At 43.9% G+C, this 19,423-nt stretch overlaps 3 protein-coding genes across 3 annotated transcripts; all 3 read right to left on the minus strand.

Annotated features, from left to right (window-relative positions):
* Positions 1-1,245: 1,245 nt before the first annotated feature.
* On the minus strand, positions 1,246-3,030 carry LOC118506418 (ELMO domain-containing protein 2). The gene is made up of 3 exons (XM_036043516.1): positions 2,906-3,030; positions 2,043-2,839; positions 1,246-1,971 (listed from the first exon to the last, which is right to left on the minus strand). Exons 2-3 carry the CDS (start codon positions 2,586-2,588, stop codon positions 1,549-1,551), a joined length of 969 nt encoding a protein of 322 aa, XP_035899409.1. The 5' UTR covers positions 2,589-2,839; positions 2,906-3,030; the 3' UTR covers positions 1,246-1,548.
* Positions 3,031-3,441: 411 nt separating this feature from the next.
* LOC118506419 lies at positions 3,442-5,222 on the minus strand. Its single transcript, XM_036043517.1, has 2 exons — positions 4,532-5,222; positions 3,442-4,463 (listed from the first exon to the last, which is right to left on the minus strand). Exons 1-2 carry the CDS (start codon positions 4,796-4,798, stop codon positions 3,984-3,986), a joined length of 747 nt encoding a protein of 248 aa, XP_035899410.1. The 5' UTR covers positions 4,799-5,222; the 3' UTR covers positions 3,442-3,983.
* A 3,067-nt stretch (positions 5,223-8,289) lies between these two features.
* On the minus strand, positions 8,290-14,617 carry LOC118506420 (pancreas transcription factor 1 subunit alpha). The gene is made up of 3 exons (XM_036043518.1): positions 13,265-14,617; positions 11,567-11,883; positions 8,290-8,610 (listed from the first exon to the last, which is right to left on the minus strand). The coding sequence occupies exons 1-3, from the start codon at positions 13,651-13,653 to the stop codon at positions 8,450-8,452; spliced, it is 867 nt and encodes a 288-aa protein (XP_035899411.1). The 5' UTR covers positions 13,654-14,617; the 3' UTR covers positions 8,290-8,449.
* Positions 14,618-19,423: the final 4,806 nt, after the last annotated feature.

The raw sequence follows: 19,423 nt of genomic DNA on the forward strand, positions 1-19,423 counted from the left end.
AGATTGCCAGAAAATTTCCGGAAGGGGAAAGGATTCAATTCCCAAATCCGGCAATGAAGCGGAAAAAAACATTAAAGTAAACACTCAGGTACTCCGCAGCAGCAGCGGAGAGAGACAGAAAAGCGAATCGTAATACAAGTTTAAAGTAATATAAATACGTGCAAAGTATGCAATAGAGCAGAGACTGTAGAAGCAAAGCAAAGGTACAACAGTAAACCAGTAAAACACAGAACACACAATGAAACATATTAAAAGACTTTTGCTACTCTCAGTTATAGCTGTGTCCGTGTTCGGGTTCCGCTTGTTGTGGTTAAGTATTTTTTCGTGAAAAAAAAAACCATTTAAACCTCACCGGGGAACACACATTGTCCCACACTCCGTTTCTATTGCTCGTTCGTGTGCGGATTGTTTCTTCGTTCGTTTCTGGCCTCTCTCTCTCTCTCTTACATTGGACTTCCACGGGTTATTTTTTGTACTTCCTTTACAAGTGTTTTTTTACACACACCCCCCACTCAATTTGCGAAGCCTATTTTGCGCCTACAGTAGAGGAGGGGGGGGGGGCGTGTTATGGGTGAAAGGTGGGCCAAATGTGTAGCGCTAATTAGGATGGGCGAAGTAACGACGAAGTAACACAAATAACATTACGAGACCTGCAAGTAAATGCTACGATATTTAAAGCAACAAATCTCTTAACTACTTAATAAGCATTAGATGAAAATGGGGGAGGGGGGGGATGGGGACACGATACAAAACTTATCCAAATAGAATCAGCTAGCTGCTACTGTTGGCTTTTTCCCTTTATGGCTGCCCCCGTACATAACAAAAGGTCAAATTAGATAACCGGAAAGGAAGTGAGCTAGTGAAATGTGGTGGCGATAGGGGGGAAAAAGGGGCAGGGTCGTGAGCGATAGTGTCACCGACATTAGCTGTGGACATGGAACACGAGCATGGGAAACATAATGTAAAAGTAATCGATTTAATAAATATTTGACACACACACATGCTGCAGGTCTGTGGGAAGGGAGTGGACTAGGTTTCCTTATTCTAGGGCGATGCGAAATTGGGGGAAGAAAATGGCAGCATCCGGTGAGTTCTTTCTAGTGATGGGTCATACGATTCTTTCCACGGACCGATCCGGAGTCGGGTCGGTCAACCCCTATAGGAATCGAGTTCGACACGTGGTTGGATTCGCCCGCCCATCACCCAATTCTTTCATCTTATCAAATTCATTACCTAATTCGGGCATTTGGTATTAGATATTCCTAAAAAAGCTTGACTTTATTCTCTCACTAGATTGCACTTGCGGTGTATGTATGTGTGACTTACAGTAGCCTCATCCTCAATCAACCTATATCCTGATCAACATATCCGGCAAACCACCCTGGCGCGTGTGTGTGTTGTGCGCAAAACACTCGGTATCACAATCCAACCAAACAGACGAAGAAGGCAACAATAATTCGATACAAAAACGGGCAAAAACACACGGCAAAGCCATATCGAAAGAGGGAGCAAAAAAGTGGGGCCGGGAAAAAAATCGGGGAGCAACCGTTAAACGTCCTCCACCGAAAGGTTCATCTTGAAACAGCACGCATCGTTGGCGAGCAGCTGCAGCACGTTCTCCTCGAACCGTCGCTGGATGTGGTTAAAGTCCATGATGTTCTTTGGCTTACACTCGACCCAGTACCGGTCGAACTCGTAGAACAGATAGCAGTAAAACTGGTGGAACGTGTCCACCGTCAGATGATGCTGCGGGTGGTTGTAAAAGTGTGTCCGGGCAGAACCGGACTTTAGCAGGTGGTACGCCATCGACGTTAGGTTGATGCCAACGATCGCGAAAAAGTAGCCGTGCTTTGGATGGTGCGAATGGGACAGCAGATGCCGCGCGGTGCCGTTATAGTTTTGTGCCAGAAACAGCAGATTGTCCAGCCCGAGAACACCCATGCCGCGGAAGTCCGTGGAAGGATCGTCACCCTGTGTGAAAGGGGTAAGTGATTTTCTTATTAAACCGTTGATCTATTTATGTCAATTTGTTTCAACCCTACCTGAAATCCGATGTGCTGCCACTGGTCGGTAATGCGCCCGGTCAGCTGCATCTCATCCCCCACCAGCAGCTTCCACAGCAGCAACAGCTTAGCCTCGTGCTCCGGTTCCTCGCTGTCGTACTGTGTGGCGCGCAACTTTTCCACCATAAAGTACAGCCGCTTGTAGCCCCATATCTTTTCCGCACACGAGCCGAACGATCGTGGGAAATCGATGTGCACCTTCGGGTTGATTTTCTTCACCTGCAGCACCGTACCGATGGCACGCGTTTGTATCTCACGCCGTAGAAACGTTTCCTCCACATCGTTGCTCACCAGCTCGTTCAGGATGTGGAGCAACTTTTTGATGGGCAGTCGCCGGGACAGTTCCAGCGACGTTTGTACCTTCTTGGTGCGCGTTGCACCCGGTGGACAGCCGTAGCAGATGCGCTGCAGCTCGCAAAGGTTGGTGAACCGGTGCAGGAACCACTTGAGCAGCGGTCTCGAGAGGAAGTAGAAAAAGCTAAACACGCGAAATATCATCTTCGGTTCGGAGGCCGGAGGTAGCATTGTTGCAGCATTGGTAGGTTGTGTTCCAAAATAGGCAGAGAAAGTCCTCGTTTGACTCGTTATGACTAGCTGGCCAAAGGGGTGTGATCGTCACTCTCTAGTGTTGGTTGCTGCTGCTGCTACTAATACGCTCCATGGTGATTCGGGATCGGTTTTCTAACTTTGCCCACAGGCCAAACAGGTTGCCGAGGAACACAACTTCAGCGCATGCTCGGGAAGTGTGGTGCGTACCAGAGACACGTCAACAAATGCTGAAATTAACATTGCCGCAAACAGTTAATCCTCGGGATTAGGTTTTAAAGAGATTACGTGCGTACCCGTGCGACTTTTGCTGCCTGCCGTGCAATGTTTACGAATTTATTCTCCGAAAGGAATGGGAAGAAAACAAATAAAAATCATTGCACAGCTGTTGACAGATTTCCCAACTGTCAAACCATGCTTGACAGTGGGGTGAAAGATTTCCAACGCTTCGATTGAAATATTTCATACGCAACGTTTCAAACATGGCGGTTCGGTCGATGTTTTCTTGGGTTTTGGCGCAATTTATTAAAACCTTTCTATTGATTGAAATTAATTAAAGAAGCAACATTTATTTGATTATTATTTGTAAGGTTGAAAGCCATAATCAACTACATGGTGTTATGCCAACCAATGATTTATCTTTAAAGATAAAATAGAGATGAGACACTTTGATGTAAGCAAAGTTTGGATTTTCAAGTTTTCAAATATTCCGCCAATGGAATTGTTTGTATCATTAACTTTGTATCTATCCCATGTGCTTTGTAGCTTAGAAACGTTAGAACCATGCCAGTATAGGGTGTCTTTCGATCATCTGCACGCGACGATTTGCAACTTCCGTACAGGGCAGCTCACGGCCATCCAGGTGCAGTAATATTTATTTCCATTCCAATGCACATCAATTAATGTAGGAAGAACGACTGACTGTACTGACAGCAAAAAAAAAAAAATCAACTAATGACCGCGCACGACGTAACAAGGCTGGAATGGTGAGCCTGTGCCATTAGTATTACTATCACGTGTTCAGAACGTTCGCCACTAATCATTGAAAACATTCAAATCTTTTATTTTTTGTTTTTTATTTTTTTGGTTTTTAGGACTAATAGGACTAATTACTTTCCTTATGGTCCAGTCATTTCCCTCTACTTCCTCACACACCCGCTTTCCTTGTATTGCATTACCCTAATCTCAGCTTCCGCCACTTTGCAACATAGCGTCAATACTGTATTAGCTCATGATAAGCTTGCGCATCTTTCACACAAACACAAAACCGGTTCAACAACACTGCCAAAAGCAAACCAATGTTGGTGCTAATGAAATGATCGCAACTTATCACCATTTCCGTTTCGCGATTTCACTTTCCGCCCGATCACTCAATCATATGTGCTTCACGACGAGCGTCGAAAATGGATGCTCGGGACCGATCCGTTCGCTGTACGATTTACCCTTGTACACAAACTCCGAATGGGGCACCTGATTGATAACCGTAAAGCCAACCTTTTCACCGACGCGTTGTGAAATGCGCGATGTAAACAGGGCCGAAACAAGCTGTGGCCGCTTGAACGCTCCCGTAGAATCACCCGAAACATTGCTTGGTACGGCCCTGCCACTTTTCAGTTGCTCCGCCAACCGTACGGATTCGCTAACGAGCCGCGTACCGACACCGTGTCCCTCGTAGTTCGGTAAGGTGGCCAGAAACATGATCTCCAGCAAGCAGCCCACATTGAACCGCTCGAACAGGTTCACCTTAGCGTCCATCGAGATCATGTACTGCATGAGCGATCGGGAACTGTCCGTCGTACATTTGTTGTCGCGGAACTGCTCAAAGTAGTTAGCATCTTCCGGTCCACTGGGGGTCTGCGTGGTAGGCGTGAAATTGTGTTAAACAGGGTGATGGGGTGCGATAAGACCGGTAGCACACTAACCTGCAGCACATTGAACGAAACGCCAACGATCGTATCGGTTGGTGTGTGTTTCGCGATCATCGACACACCACCGTCCGCTACGTCTAGACAGAGCTGCTCAAGATCCTTCTGAGCCTGGGGCGTCAGGTTCACCTCCGCTCCGATACAAACCATTTCGTTAAGGAAAAATGACTTCCGCAGTACGTCCATCGATTGCTCCCGGTAGCGGTCATCGTAGCGCAGAATTTCGATGTCTCCCGTTGGTGCGGTCGGCTTGTACGATCCCATATCTTGAAGACGGGCGATGATGAATGACAGACAGTGAAGGTAGCCGACGAGAGATTATCGTGCCCTGTTGCCGGCCAAGTGCGTGTAGTACAGATAACGGCCGGATTGTAACTGAGGTGTCTTCGTTGAACGTTGAGAAGCTGCCGATGCAACCGTACTGGGTCAGCTGGTCCGTGATGTCAGTGGCCCTAGAAGGTGAGAGTGAGCTGAAGGCATATACGTTAGATTGTGAGTGGAGGATCTGTTCTCCCTCTCCTAAACACAGGCGAGATTCAGCTCGTATAGTAATGTGAGTGCGTTGGGCAGGCTAATGGAGGCACGTGCCAACGATTGATGTTACAGCATGATCATGCTTTTGTACTAATGTACACGATCTTGAATCAACAAACAATTATTGCAATTCATGCTACTTAGCGCAACAGTTTAATGATGTCAACGGTTGTTAAATTAATTGCAGCTGGCATGCATCCAGACCCTCTAATGGACGCACTAAGCACGCCACCGCTGCATCTAATGTGCTGATATTGTATGCCCAGTAAAACTGTTGAAGTAATAGACAATCCAACTTACAAAAACTGAACTCCAAACATAATCAAACTGTCACAACAAAAGGAAAATGGATTTAATTTATCGCGATGAGCAAAAACTTTATAATTTCACGAATGGGACAAGGTTGAAAAGCAAAATAGTAAAAAAATCGAGATTAAAACTCCTTCCATCCTTTTTCTTTACTGAAGTGGTGATATTAATCTCAATTGGTGGTTTTATTAAAACCTTCCGCTCAGCCGCTTCACCCCGGCTTCACCCGGGGCTCCGTAACCGTAAGGCCCGAATGAACTGAAATGCCTGATTTTCCCCCTTTTTTCCATACGCCAGAGCCACCTTTAATTTGGCCCGAGAGGATTTTAGCACCCTTCGATTCAAATGCAATTAAGTCCGGCGGACCGGTTAAAGCGTGTACAGTTAAACCCAATCCGGTCACGGTTTGCGCCCCGCTTGTGGGTCCGATGGTAAAGCGATCGTTGCGATGCACCGTCACAGATCCTTCGTGGTTGATGTGTGATTATTTTTTTAAACCGAGCGTAGCGCCCTGATTCAGAATGCTGATCCTGCTCCTTTTTATGCTTTCGTTTGTTATCTTTGCAAAACTTATCCTGTTTTTTCTTTTTCGCTCTCTTTCTCGCAACATTCCAACCATGGCGATTTTTTGTTACAATGCTGGGTGATAGTTTTGCGCTTTGATTTTTAAACCTCATCAAGTGTCAAGCCTTAATCCCTCGGTACGGTGTAATTGTAAAATGTCGCGGGCACTTTATTTGCAGTCGAGGGTTAGGCGAAACGGAAGTGGAATAAGCTGAATACAATATTAAGTAGAACCAAAAGTGAAGAGAGTCGTTGTCCCGATGGCTTCAATGCTGGGTCGAATGAGATGAACAAGTTTGTGCGAGGAAGACATAATACACAGAGGTTGTGCCGGGCAGTTTTAAACGACTTCACAGCTTCCAAGCTATTTCATTTTCCTGTTATGTCCATGGGCACATATTCTGATCTTCTTCTTCTTCTTGGCTTAATGACCTCGTAAGTCTCGACCTGCCATTGCTGGCTTACTAGACTTATTGATACACAGTAGTTGTATAGTTCAAGTTCTTACTACGGGGAAACGGCTGGGATGGGATGGGATTTGAACCTCCTCGGTCAGGCCATTTGAAGACTGGCGACGATGTCACCTCTGCTACCACGCGACGCATATTGAGATGTAACTAGCTAATCTAAAAGATGATCAACAGGATTCTTGCTTGGAATACAGATATAATAAGCTGTACAAAACATGTACTTCTTGGCCTGCTTAAAGTTGAGCACGTCTATCAGATATGCCCAGGTCGGCAATCCGTTTCCAGGAAACTCGGTTGTGCTCCTCTAGATCTCTCGTGCCGAACGAGTCGCTGCCGAGAACCTTCCTGAAGGGGCATGAGTCCAGCAACCTCTACACATGTCCCAGCGATCGAATCCTTCCACCGGAATTGGCCACCGTCAGGATATCAGTGCATGAGCGGCATGAAAAATTACTGTACGAAGCATAGTGCCACGAAATAGTCTTGCCTGTCTGCTTAATCATCAATGAGGGCATGGCAGATGAGGTCCTTCTATGGAATGGCAGATGAGGTCCCTCTAATTCTGTCGTTAGAGCGGCCGCTCCTTCCGCTCCTTGGTTGATCCGCCACTGGCGATGAGGGTTGAGGTTTTATATAAGTTTTTTTTTCTATTGAAGCATGCTTTTTAAATGTCCACAGTATCGACAACAGTGACGGCAACCGAGTATGCCCGGGATAAGGCAAACGATAACAAGGAGGAAATGCCTTGTGCTTACTGTTCTGTATCTGAGTGAGAAGTGCTGACAATTCGGTCCAACATATCGGTCTTGCGGCCAGAATAAACAGCTCAGGAAACGCTGCTGGGATTGTACAGTACACTGGCTACAAAAATATGTCTTTAGGTTGAATGTTGTAGACGATCCTCAAGGGTAATATTCTGGCAAAGCTCTATCGGACCATGAGTGTTTAGGTGTTCCACCAGAACACCGACACGCAATCATGGCTACTGAGATTGCGCAACATTCTGAGATTGTTATGCTGGACAAAACAGCCGTTGTCTGTACAGTTGTTTTCATGTCTCAAATGGTTTCTGACGATTGATCTTTTAGCTAATACACCAATAGGAATTTGAACATTTCTTAAATACATTTTAAAAAGATTTTAATCGTTTAAGCTACATAAAAAGACAATTAACTGTCTATAGCCTCTCCCTGTGCTAGTGAAATTTGAATCCATCACACACACACAGTACCTTTCCGTTGCCAACAGTCTCTCCGCGAGGCAGTAAAAGCATAACAGATCGCTAACAAATCACCGCCACCATTAATCGAAACAAAATATCACTAGCGAAGCTTTTGTTTACTCAGGTGTAAACGCATTTGTTCGAAGGACCGAAGGGGGAGAAAACATGTTATCACAGCAAGAGAAAAAAACAACGAATATCCCAGCCAGCGGACGATCGTATGTACGGCAGTAGAAAAGCAAACAAAGTTCCGCCGGTTATTGGCAGGGAAGAGTAGTGCATTAAAACAACAAACTTTTCCGAACCCCTTTTCCCATGCTGATGATTCCCGGAGAGAGAGAGAGAGAGAGAGAGATCGAACGTAACGGAACGCCTGAAAAGAACATCGTTTTAATGAAGCGCTAAAAATTGTTGGACTGTTTTAAAATCGATTTCCTTTTCCCTGTAGCGCATTTTCGGGGTTCGGGCTTGCTTGCCGGCTGTCAGAAAGGATTACGGGTCCTGAAGTGTGTGCAAATGACGCGGGTCGGCGTTGGGATTTAAGCGGGAAGTTGTTCCTACCGGCCTAAAAAAAAGGGTGTGAATTTGGCCACGTTTGGAAGAGAGAATAGTTCTTTCAATATTACCAATATAAAGAAACGCCCAAAATGCTGCCATTACACTACGAAAGGTTAATTAAGTAATAAGAGTAAAAGTTTTATTTACAACGCCCTCCTTCCGGTAACATCGTAACACCGGTAGGAGGCAAAAGACTAGATTGTTTTGTTGCACATCGGTAACTCCACGGTAACCGGGGGACTCCTTGCCTCCTCCGGTCTAACAGATTCCGTTCGTTGCGTACGTTGAGGGGCCGGCAGCGATATTGCGATGATTGCTCCGTGGATCCTCCGGTCGCCAAATACGGGCAAAGTAGCGCCCGTTCGCGTTCCGGTCGCCCTTCCGGTGCCAGGAAAGCGAATGTGTCTGGCCACTGCCACCTGCGGGAAGAAGAAGAAGCGAGATGAGACAGTCATCAATGCTGCGGAACCAACCGAGCGGAATCGACCCAAAAACCGGCGATGAGGGTCGTATCCCTCCGTCGGAAGCGTCCTGTTCCCTGTATGAGACAGAGAGAGAGAGAGAGAGAGGGTGGATGCCGGTACAACACTCATTTAAGGACGACGATTTGCCACTGTTTGATAGAACCATTTGCGAGTTTGTTTACAAATCTCCCCCCCCCCCAAAAAAAGGAGTACCGCACTTAAGTGCTCCCGCAATGCTACCAGGGAAACTTACTTCGGGCAGAAGAGGATAACAAATTGGAGGTCCCCTGCCCTCGGAAGCATGTGCTCGCAATTCCCAGGAATCTTTTCCATTTTCAGCAGCGTGTTCGACACCACAACGCAAAACAAAAACAAAAGGCCACAAAGAGAATGGGATGGGGGACAGTTATCGTGACACGGGAAATATTTACGCGTTTGCGCAAAAGCGCATCCCGGCAAGCAAATATCCTCGGGCGAATGGGTAGAGCACGGAACGAGTGGGCGTGAGAATTTTGTGCTTAACGTTCAGGTGGTCCATCCGTGTGATGGAGCGGATTTAGTCGGGTATTAGTCTGCTACTTGGGCGCCATGTTTATTTCGAGCCAAAATAGAAGCAAAAAGTAATGCGATGCAACGAACGTTAAGGGATGGTTTTTACATTCCAAATTAAAGATAAACTGAGCAAGATAACTTGAGTAAGTATCCTGGCCGTAAAGAGACTATCATTTTAAATTGGAATAGCAAATATAGAATAGTAAACAATGTAATAACATCGGCTATAGAGCAGAGCTTTGAACATCATGGAAAGGATTTTTTATTCTGGCTTCTCAATGTCAATACTCATCGCTGATCTCTCACTGAAGGTTCATTTGATCGCACAGCTTTGGGGTATAAGAGCAAAATTCAGTTTTAAATTACGCGATCATTCTCTACAGAACGTACTTATACTGATGATTGAACCCCTAGTGCCTTCTATTTTTTAAGGATTTAAAAGACTTTTTAGGCGATGGCTCGTTGTCCTAAAGATCCAGCCAACAATTCATCGTTTTTTGTATCTTGCACTCTATATAAAAACAGTCAAGGAATCACCATTCAAGATCGGTTCGAACTTTGAGTTTAATCCCAGAGCAAAACAAGGAAAAATGGCAGAACCGGGGATCAAATCCCATCCGGCCCCGTAGTGAGGCCTGACTATCCAACTACGTGGTATCATGTAGTCTTGTGAGCCAGAAATGGCAAGTATGATCTAAGAGGTCTTAAGGCCAAGAGAGAGAGAGAGAGAGAGAGAGAGAGAGAGAGAGATCCTGATGAATATCCATTAGACTTCTTGAGAATGGTCGAGGATATCTAATAAGAAACAGATTCCAGCTATCCGATAGTGTAGTAAGACACATCTAATGCAGCCCAAGCTATCGAGGAATCTTTCAACTAAGCATTATTGTCTAGCGTTTTTAATATTTAGAATCTTGGATTGAGGGATCACAGCATCCGTTTAACCGATGAAGAATAACATGGAAAAGATGGAAATTCAGAAAAGATTCCCAAAGAACCCCAGCAGCCATAGATTTGTTTGGGGAAACCTCTATCGCAGAGTCTTGGGAACTAGAGGCTTTAAGGGACCTTTTCATTTCGACATAGTCACATCTTCCAGTCTGCACGGTCCTTGCGGAGGATCAATTATTTGTAGAGCGCCGAAATCCATAAGTTGTCTATGCTTGGCTTTTGACTTTGGCAGCAGATTTGATGTGCTAGAGGCTTCATCCAAATTCTCCCGAGTCTGCGATGACATCACTCGGCATTCTAATTGTCGTCAGCAAGAAACGATTATTTTAAGCAAACCTCTATTGAAGGACCTTATCGAATCATTCTGTAGCCGAAACGGAGTCGGAATTGACCATTAGTTCTCAGAAAACACTAAATAATTTATACATTTCTATTCAAGATAGCCATGTGCAAATTGAACTTAAATGTCGAAAGACTGCTCGGGACAGGCTGGCAATATTTTTGTAGAACGAAGGATTGAGTTATCTGTTTGCAGTCCAACGATAATTGATTGTTCGAATCGTGAGCAGGAAATCTCCAATACAAATTGTTTCAACATATTTTACATTTTCTTTACTGCTAGGAAAAATGTAAGAAGTCTTCTCTCGTAAATCTAGGAACATTATCTGGTAACTCAACTTTTCACTAAACCGTGATCATGGCCCTTCATTAACTCTAACACTCTCTTTTGCTAAACAAAACCCCTGCCAACCATTGATTGTTGAGGAATTGTTCATCTTTTCAACTCTTTCCCTCCAACTTCATGCATGCAGATCACTGGCGCTTCTTTCGCCCTTAAAACCCTTTGATCGAGCCAGTGACAGTGCTTTCCATCTTCATCACAGCTGCCAACCTCCACAACGGTCCCAAAATACCCTACCAAACCAAACATTCGCACCATGTTCGCCCAGCGAACGAATTCAATTTTCAACCGGCAACCGAAAAACGGGCCGAAAAAGTGCATCCATTTATTCATGCTCTCTGGCACAATGCGCCCGGGCTGGGCATATGCTATATGGCAGCCCATGCACAAGGCACCCAGCAAAGAAACACCGTGACACAATAACTACATCAGTCACGGTTTCCGGTACATTAGCGAGGATCCCTCCGACCTATCCGAAATGTCCCTCAGCCAGCCGAGAGCGAATACGAACGCAATCGAATCATGCTTTGTCTCGCGTCGGATGCACGGATCTCGATCGATGGCAAGAGAAGTCAATTCGTCACGGAACATTTGAGTTCTACCAAAACACAGCCGTTTTGCCGTGCCCTCTGCCCACAGGAAAGCCACAGTTGGCGAGCGAGCCTGCAGGACCTGCTGCCTGCCTGCGATCAAATGTAGACCAAACCGCTTCCGTTGGTAACTTACCACGCACGATGAACTTCTTCGGTGGTTCCTTCACCGGCGCCCGCTTGATACCGTTCGTGCCGGTTTCGTTGCCATTTTTGTCCTTTCGCAACATTTCGCCCAGGAACGAGATGTAGCTGATGGCCAGCCTCAGTGTGTCCACCTTGCTGAGGCGCTTCTCGTACGGCAGGGTGGGAATGTGTGTCCGCAGCCCTTCGAAGGCTTCGTTGATGCTTTGCATGCGGCGCCGTTCGCGCAGATTTGCGGCCTGCCGCTGTTGAGCTTGCTGGGAGGCGCACTTGGGCCGTCGGTACTTGGACGTACCGTTGCTGTAGATCCTGCGAAAGGGATGAGTAAGTGGGAATTATATTGAAGTGATTGTATTGCTTGATTCGTAGAAAGTAATTATAATATTTCCGTACACCTATCATGAGAATCAATTTCTAAGACTGGACGATCTGTTACTTTGTCCCTCTGTCTAAATCTGGTCCGTGAGGTCCCTGTTTAAAAGCACTAGACTATCCAGCTTTAGCGATGCGTGGATTATATTTAAATAGAAAACTTGAAACTCCCAGGGCCAGAGATATTTTGTTTTCATCAAAAGAAAGTCCCCAAAAGTCTTTAAAAGTTTCCAAAAGTGTTTGAAAGTGATAGTTTTAGAGAGAGTGATAGTAGAGGCTTACAAATGCTAACAACAGAGGTTTTTTACATAAAAATTTTAAAATATAGGGGTTTTCGAGTTTATAAGGCAATAGCATCCATTTTTATGACAGGCTCCTTAGATGAAATGACAAACAAATGGCTAGTTGATATGGAAACGACTTCAGGTGATAGGGAAATCAAAGACCTTTTATTGTGATGTCCTCAGATGATATTGTCATAGTAGCCGTTGATATTGCACGCACCTATCCGAGCGCTGAAAGGACGTGTACAATATCAACGGCTACTATGAGAATATCATCTGAGGGCATTACAATAAAAGGTCTTTGATTTGGCAGGTCTGTCATACGAAGCCGTTTCCATATCAACTAGCTTTGTTTTCCATTTCATCTAAGCAGCGTGTATTAAAATGAATGCTATTGCCTTATCAACTGAAAAACCCTGTAAAAAAAGGTATATTTAAAAAATTATTTAAATCACTCTTGATAGAAGCTTTTGCTGTGAGCACTCATTATGAATTAATGGAATTCATACTTCAAAATTATCGCGAAATATTAACAAACTTTACCTTATTTCTTTTCAGTATGAAAATACCCTCAAGAAATGTTAATTGTAGGGAAAGGCCGTTCTTTTGGGAATTCAAAGGTTCTATAATTAAGGAAGTTAGGCAGCTTCTTTTTTCGTTTCTATTTATCATCTAATTCATCATCTAATTTATAATCTAATTTTATCATCAAAAATATAGCAAACTACTAAGAATACATAGCTTTACCATGCTTTTAAGTTCAATTTTTATTTAACAAGCTTGCCTCTTTTCAACTCAAAATGAAGCTTGAATAAGTTTAAAAGGCAATTGAGAACACCGAAAACCCTTTTAGACATTTAAATTCAGAGTAAGAAGCTTGAGGAAGGTTACTAGAAATGAACACTAACTTTAAACGTAAATTAAATTAAAAAAACTCTATTTTAGTTGACTAAAACCTGCTTTAACTTCCCTTAAAAAATTAAGGCTACATTAACTACATCTAACCACCCAATCAACCATTTCTAGGATCTTACTCTTTCATGGAATCATTGTTCTCCTGATCGCTGTTAAACCCGCAGTACGAATCACTGTCGGTGGTGTTTTCATCGTCGGCAAGGAAAAAGTCCGAACTGTTCGACGTGGTCGAATCGACATTGTTCGCCTGATGCAGCTGATGCTGCTGCTGATGATCGAGCGAGTGTGCGTCCGGATGAAAATCATGCTGATGCCGATGATGCGTCAGATGATGCTCATCGTCCAGATGCTGATGATGTTGCTGGTGCTGGTGCTGCTGTTGATGCTGCTGCTGGCAGGAGTGATGCTGCAGATGGTGCAACGGTTGCTGACTTTGATGCACCGTCGGCCCTTCGAACAAATGGCGGCTCATAACCGCCTCAAAGTCGAACGAATCCATCGAAAACATGTTGGCCGGCAGGGTGGACTACTTAACCGTGACTAGATTGACTTGACTAGAGCCGTTTTTTTTTTTCTTTGGTGAAATGCTTTCGAGCTTAAAAACTACACATTGCTTTACATCCTGTTTCGATGTGCTCTTCACACACTCTTTTAAATACTCATTTTAAACCTTTCTCCCCAAAGCGGGACACTTGCTGCACGCCATTTACACGCCTTTTAAGATTATCCGATCAAACAGTCGTCACAACACAGCCCGTCACACACCGAACAACCACAGTTCCCACCGTGGCCACGTGGCCGTTGGTAAATACATGGCGACGCGGCCCTGTTGCTAATAGTCAGCCTAATTGGTGCAACAATGGGTGTTTGCGGAACGCCTGTTTGCATACAAATCACTTCCGATCGTTCTAACTTTCACTTAACTCGCACAAACACGCTGCACACGGCCGATCACGTGTCGGCCCCTCGGCTGGATGAGGAGCAGAGGGGGTGGGTGTTGATGATAAGAACCTCACCTACACCGAGTATAAACACACGCACACACGGTACCGGATGCCAGAGTCCTTAAAAAGTTCCCTTGCAGCCTTTGTTCCGATGATAACCCCAGGAGAGTCGGCAAAGGACTAACGCAGCTAGCGCGACACTAGGTTTCACCTATCCTGACTGCTGGGTGAATCGTGGGCCCGAAAGAGGGTGATGAGGGGAAGATGGAAGCGGAAACAAATAGGGGTATTTGCATCGATGTCCGCTTTTCCCCCTATCTCGTCAACCGCAATCTAGAGTGAAAATCTAAGGGGGGGGGGGGGATGTTTCGATAAACCACGCCCGTTAGCATCCGATTGGTTGATTGCAGCGCTTCTCATGCGCACTGAAGGTCCTGGCAAGCGAGTGTCGAAATTGCATTGCAGTTAAACGGGGTTTTTTTTGCTTCTCATGCTGTGTTTTGGTTTTCTCTAGTCTTCCTCTTTTATATATTTATTTTCCAAGTTTTGGTTTAGGTTTTAGTTTTTCTTTAGCATTTTTCTTTTCTTTTTTGAAAACTTAATCATAATTTTAATTTTGGTTTTCAAACTTCATGTTTTCTTACATTTTATAAAACGGAAAAAATCAAACAAATTTAAAGTTTCTGTTTTCTATAATTTTGTGTTAAAAACTTTATGATATATAAACCTTTAGCTAGCTGTTTTGATCATTTTTGCTAAAATATTTTAATATTTTCAGCTGTTTCATTTATTTATCTATTTATCTTACCTCTTTCTTCTACTGATAGTTATTATTCTTATATTCTAGCTTTCTCTTCTCTAATCTCTATTTCATATACTCACACTGCGAGTGCTCCTTAACTACTTCTATCTTATGTTATATTTCTATGTTTATATAGCTTTTTTGAATAGTTCTTTTTAAGTAGATTTTTTTATTAATATTTTTTCAGTTTCTTCATGCATTTAATTATTTATTTTTAACATGCAGGCTTACAACTCATATTTTTTCATTCATTTTATAGTGGTTGGCCTTGTGGCGGACATTCGCCTATTTGATTCATATGATGGAGTTTTAAACTCTTAAGGAGAAATTTGCAATGTGATCAACTAGTAGTTCAAAGTAGTAAAAATTAATTCAAATTAATTTTATTAACCAGTTTGAATGGTAGAATGGTACGGGGTAAAAAAAGGAAGCATCTTACCAAACACTCGGCAGAAAAAGGTCGTAAAAGGTTGCAAAGTTTCAAAGCCACGTTGCAGATCTCCTCTCACTGACGGCAAGATTCCATTATATGGTTGATAGAAAGTAAAATAGATTTGCAATATTCCACCCCTTCTTCTTCTTCCTTGGCACAACAACCTTCAAAAGTCACGGCCTGCTATTTCTAGTTTTCTGTGACTTGATTTTGACCCGTAACAAGTAAATCAGTCCCGGCGTTCGGGAAGGCGGTCTGGAAGGGATTTGAACCCAGGTCCCGTGTGTGAAGACCGGCGCCGTTATCACCATGGTAACCGGACCTATTTGAAAATATCGCTCTAAGTGATTTTCTGATGTGGTTGTTCTGTCCAATTAATATTTTCTATTAAAGCTTCTTATATTTTAATTTTATTTTATTTTTATTTTATTGCTTCTGGTATTTTTTTTTCTTAAATTCTAGTATAATAGAGTGTTTGTTTTATTTTTATTACCTTTTTTATTAATTATATTTCCTTCTTGAGCCATTGTTAGATACTTTCTAACTGTGATCCTTTTCTTCAATATTTACTATCCCATTTGTTAAGCAAGTATTTAACAACCTCAAGAACCCACCTCTAAGCACTATTTAAAAGCACTTCACAGCTACCAAATTCCTTGCCCGTCGGATCCTGCTACGCTCCGAAGTAAATATTTGCGGTTTTTTGCACCGGTCACGACCCTCGGGAGGTAATGTGGCACGGGGAATGAACAAGCATTTTCGCGGGTGCACATTTTTGTGGGCTACATTAATTTCACACTCCAGACCGCCCCCGAATAATGGGAATCGTCTGAAGCGGTTGCTCTTCCTTTCTGGCCCGCCAGCAAATTTGTAGGGTGTGATGCCCCTAACAAATCACGCAGAGGACAAACACAGCTGGCCGCAGCAGCGTGGTAACCCCCGTGGTGGTTCCTCTTCTGTAGACCTAGGAGGGGGAAAAACGAGACGATCTCCTAAATGTCCTAATTTAGTGCGCTTGCGGGTGAAAATTGTTTCGGTTTTCCCTTTTCGACCCGGTGTACTGGGCGGAGCGACTACGAAGGAATTTTCTCCTCGCGCAGTCACAAGCAATGCTTGGAATTTCCCGGGAAATATGTACAACTTTTCATGGTAACTACTTTTGAGATGGTTTCAGCAGAAGCAGAGGACAAAAAAACGGCACGACAAGGATGACACCATAACAGGAAGTTGGGATTCGTTCCTGCATTTCCGGTCGTTACCGTTTGCAAGGTGCTCTACACACGCGCTTTATAAGGCACGACCCTCGGCAGTAAAATTGAGCCATTGCCAACCGAACCACCTGCCTGGAAGATAAACATGACCATGATGCATTTGTCATCCCCCAAGGGGTGTTACTTTTTTTTCTCCTTATATCGTCACACATGAAAGTTATTTAAATGTTCCTTTTCTCGTTTTTGACACACTCTTTTTCCATCTAAAACTCATAAACAACAGCTGGCGTCTATTACTTGCCACAAAATAAGCACATCGGCATAAGTATAATGCACCCATTGTTTCACCTGAATCCTGGTCCTTTTCGGCGTAATGATAGTAATGAAGCATTCGCGGGGGCCAATCGCATTGGCCTGTGGCCTATGTTTTCAGGGCAGGATAGGACACCACACCGGAAGACCTTGGGCCGTTATTAAACATTCAAATGGTACTCCCTCTGTTTGTAAGATTCCGCCAGTTTTTTCACCCCTTTCAGTTGGTTGTGTCGGGTGCGTGAACATGTTTGTCCGGCTATTGTTTCCGTACCGTATTGTGTTAATTTTCTCTCCCACCCTGGGTCCCTGGGTGGACGGATGTGAGTGTACGGTGAGGTTAAGTGGCAACGTATATCGATAATCGATGTCAAAGTTCGGTCCGATAATGAAGCGTTTTACGACTGGAAACAGTTACCACCGTTCGGACACACCTGATAGCAGGAAGGGCGCACGTGCGTGTCTGCTCTGGTGGATGCGTGAATGTTGCGTGAATTTAGTTTTTCATTCGGAAAATTCTTTCAGAATAAAATACAAGCAGCTTAATAATCATTAAAAGCCTTGTAAATGTTGATTTAATGCAATTTTTATTAACAACTGTTGATTGGTTAGTATTTTTTTGTATTAATTGTTTAGTCAAATTTAAATAAGTTTAAATGAATTTAAAAATAGAATTCCTTTTTTTGTTAAATTCAACTGCATAAATCAATATGAATTGTACTTTTTTTGTTAAGGATTTTTGGGAGGTCGAATAAATTCAAGCTTATCTGAGGTTTCATTGATGTCTCTTCTAGGAAAAGATAATCCTTCTAGACACCTTATAGCACCTTAAGACTTGGACCTTTTTTCAGGCTATACAGCCTCCATAGGTAATAGGTATTTAGCCTCTCTTTACTGGCTTCCTTGATTTGAAGGTATGAGGAGTCGGTTCTTAGGGGATTCGATATCCGTTCCTGCCTTTTGAAGACCGTTTTCGCTACCGACTCGACGAGCCTCCGTAAACCGCAGACCGACTTGTCTCGGGCCCATGAGAGGATCCATGGATCCATCAAATTGAACTAACTATTGTTTATTGCTTATTGCTTATTGCGTGCTAACTATTTATTTATTTCCTTACGACCCGTGCCGACGTTGGCGATGTACTGCCGACGTAGCCTAAACTTTTTTTTTACACTTTCCCGGCCGATATTTTTTGTTTCGGTCCGAGTTTTTTCGTCGGATTGTCCGTCCTTTTTTGGTTTTGTAAGCGTCCTACAGTTTTTTTTACAGTTTTCCAAAAATTTTGCTTGTAAAATTGCTAACAAACATTTGATATATTATCTTCGGAAAACCCCGTATGTAGGCGTACGATAGCTGGATAATTAAATTGAATAATCGTGCATTTAGCATCTCCAAAATTTCCTATAATGCTAATTATATTAACGTTATCGTGACCCCCATCAACTTGAAGGATGTGCCTCAAATTGTAGTTGATGTAAGCCAGATTCCATCAGCAGTCCCGTAAAAGCCCAGGGATAATGTCAAGATGATCTCACCTCTTATGTGTTAGTTATTTCGTGGTATTTTATTTATATTTTATTTTTATTGACACAACGTTTTTATTTAAAACGACTTGGGCCGATATATTATCTACCTCCTAAGCAATTTTCCTCCGTTGGATCACGTTGAAGAAACTTGCATATAAATTTCTCGTAAACACCTAAACGCGAACGAATGTGAATCCTCCGTTTTTCCCTGTCGAATCCTTTCCGAATCTACCTCCCATTGCGGTAACGTACCAACCAACTGGCCTCAACCGTTTGGATCGGGTCGTGGGAAAATCGATTGCATGCAACATATGTCCAACCATTTATTACACCCAACAACAGCCCAGTGCAGGCGCGATGGGGACCAGAACCTTTCGATGCATACCGAATGATGATAATATATCATACTATCACCCACCCTCGTATCGAGCGACCAAGCGCAACAAACAACAGCCACCGAAGGGCCGGTCGGTTCATCGGTTTGAGCCCGAAAATTTGTTCCAATCCCTTTGGAAAAAAACACCTGAGAGACAGGAAGCATCTCGGCGCTTGTCGAGCGAAGAAGCGGATCAACAAACACTTCACTTTCGCCTCATCATGTGTCCGGAACTCGGGTGCATAAGGTTTTTTTTGCTGTTTGGCTCACAATCGGTGAAAGCCCACTCAACCGCCTCTAGCAGTGAGATGGCTATCAAAATCAATACGCAAGGGGACAAGGGACGCGCGCTTTCGCGATCGAAATCTGGCCATCTACCGCTTGAGGGTTCGGGGAAACAATTTTTACAACTGAATAAACAACTAATCGCCTGATAATTATCGCATACACCCCAAACGTTACGAGCGGCAGGAAAGGGGCGATCCCGTCCCTGATGCCCGATGCCTTATGCTTTTCATTACGCGCCGACGACCCCTGCTTCACCCGAGGGCTGCGGCATCATTCAATCCCTACCGGTGCAGTAGGGCGGGTGCCCAAGATTCGATTGTTCCGTGTTCCGTTTTCATGTGGTTTTTTTTTTGCCCAATGCTGCTTCACTCAGGACGCTTGCTAGT

This window comes from Anopheles stephensi, chromosome 2 (genome assembly GCF_013141755.1).
Source record: "Anopheles stephensi strain Indian chromosome 2, UCI_ANSTEP_V1.0, whole genome shotgun sequence".
NCBI lineage: Eukaryota > Metazoa > Arthropoda > Insecta > Diptera > Culicidae > Anopheles > Anopheles stephensi.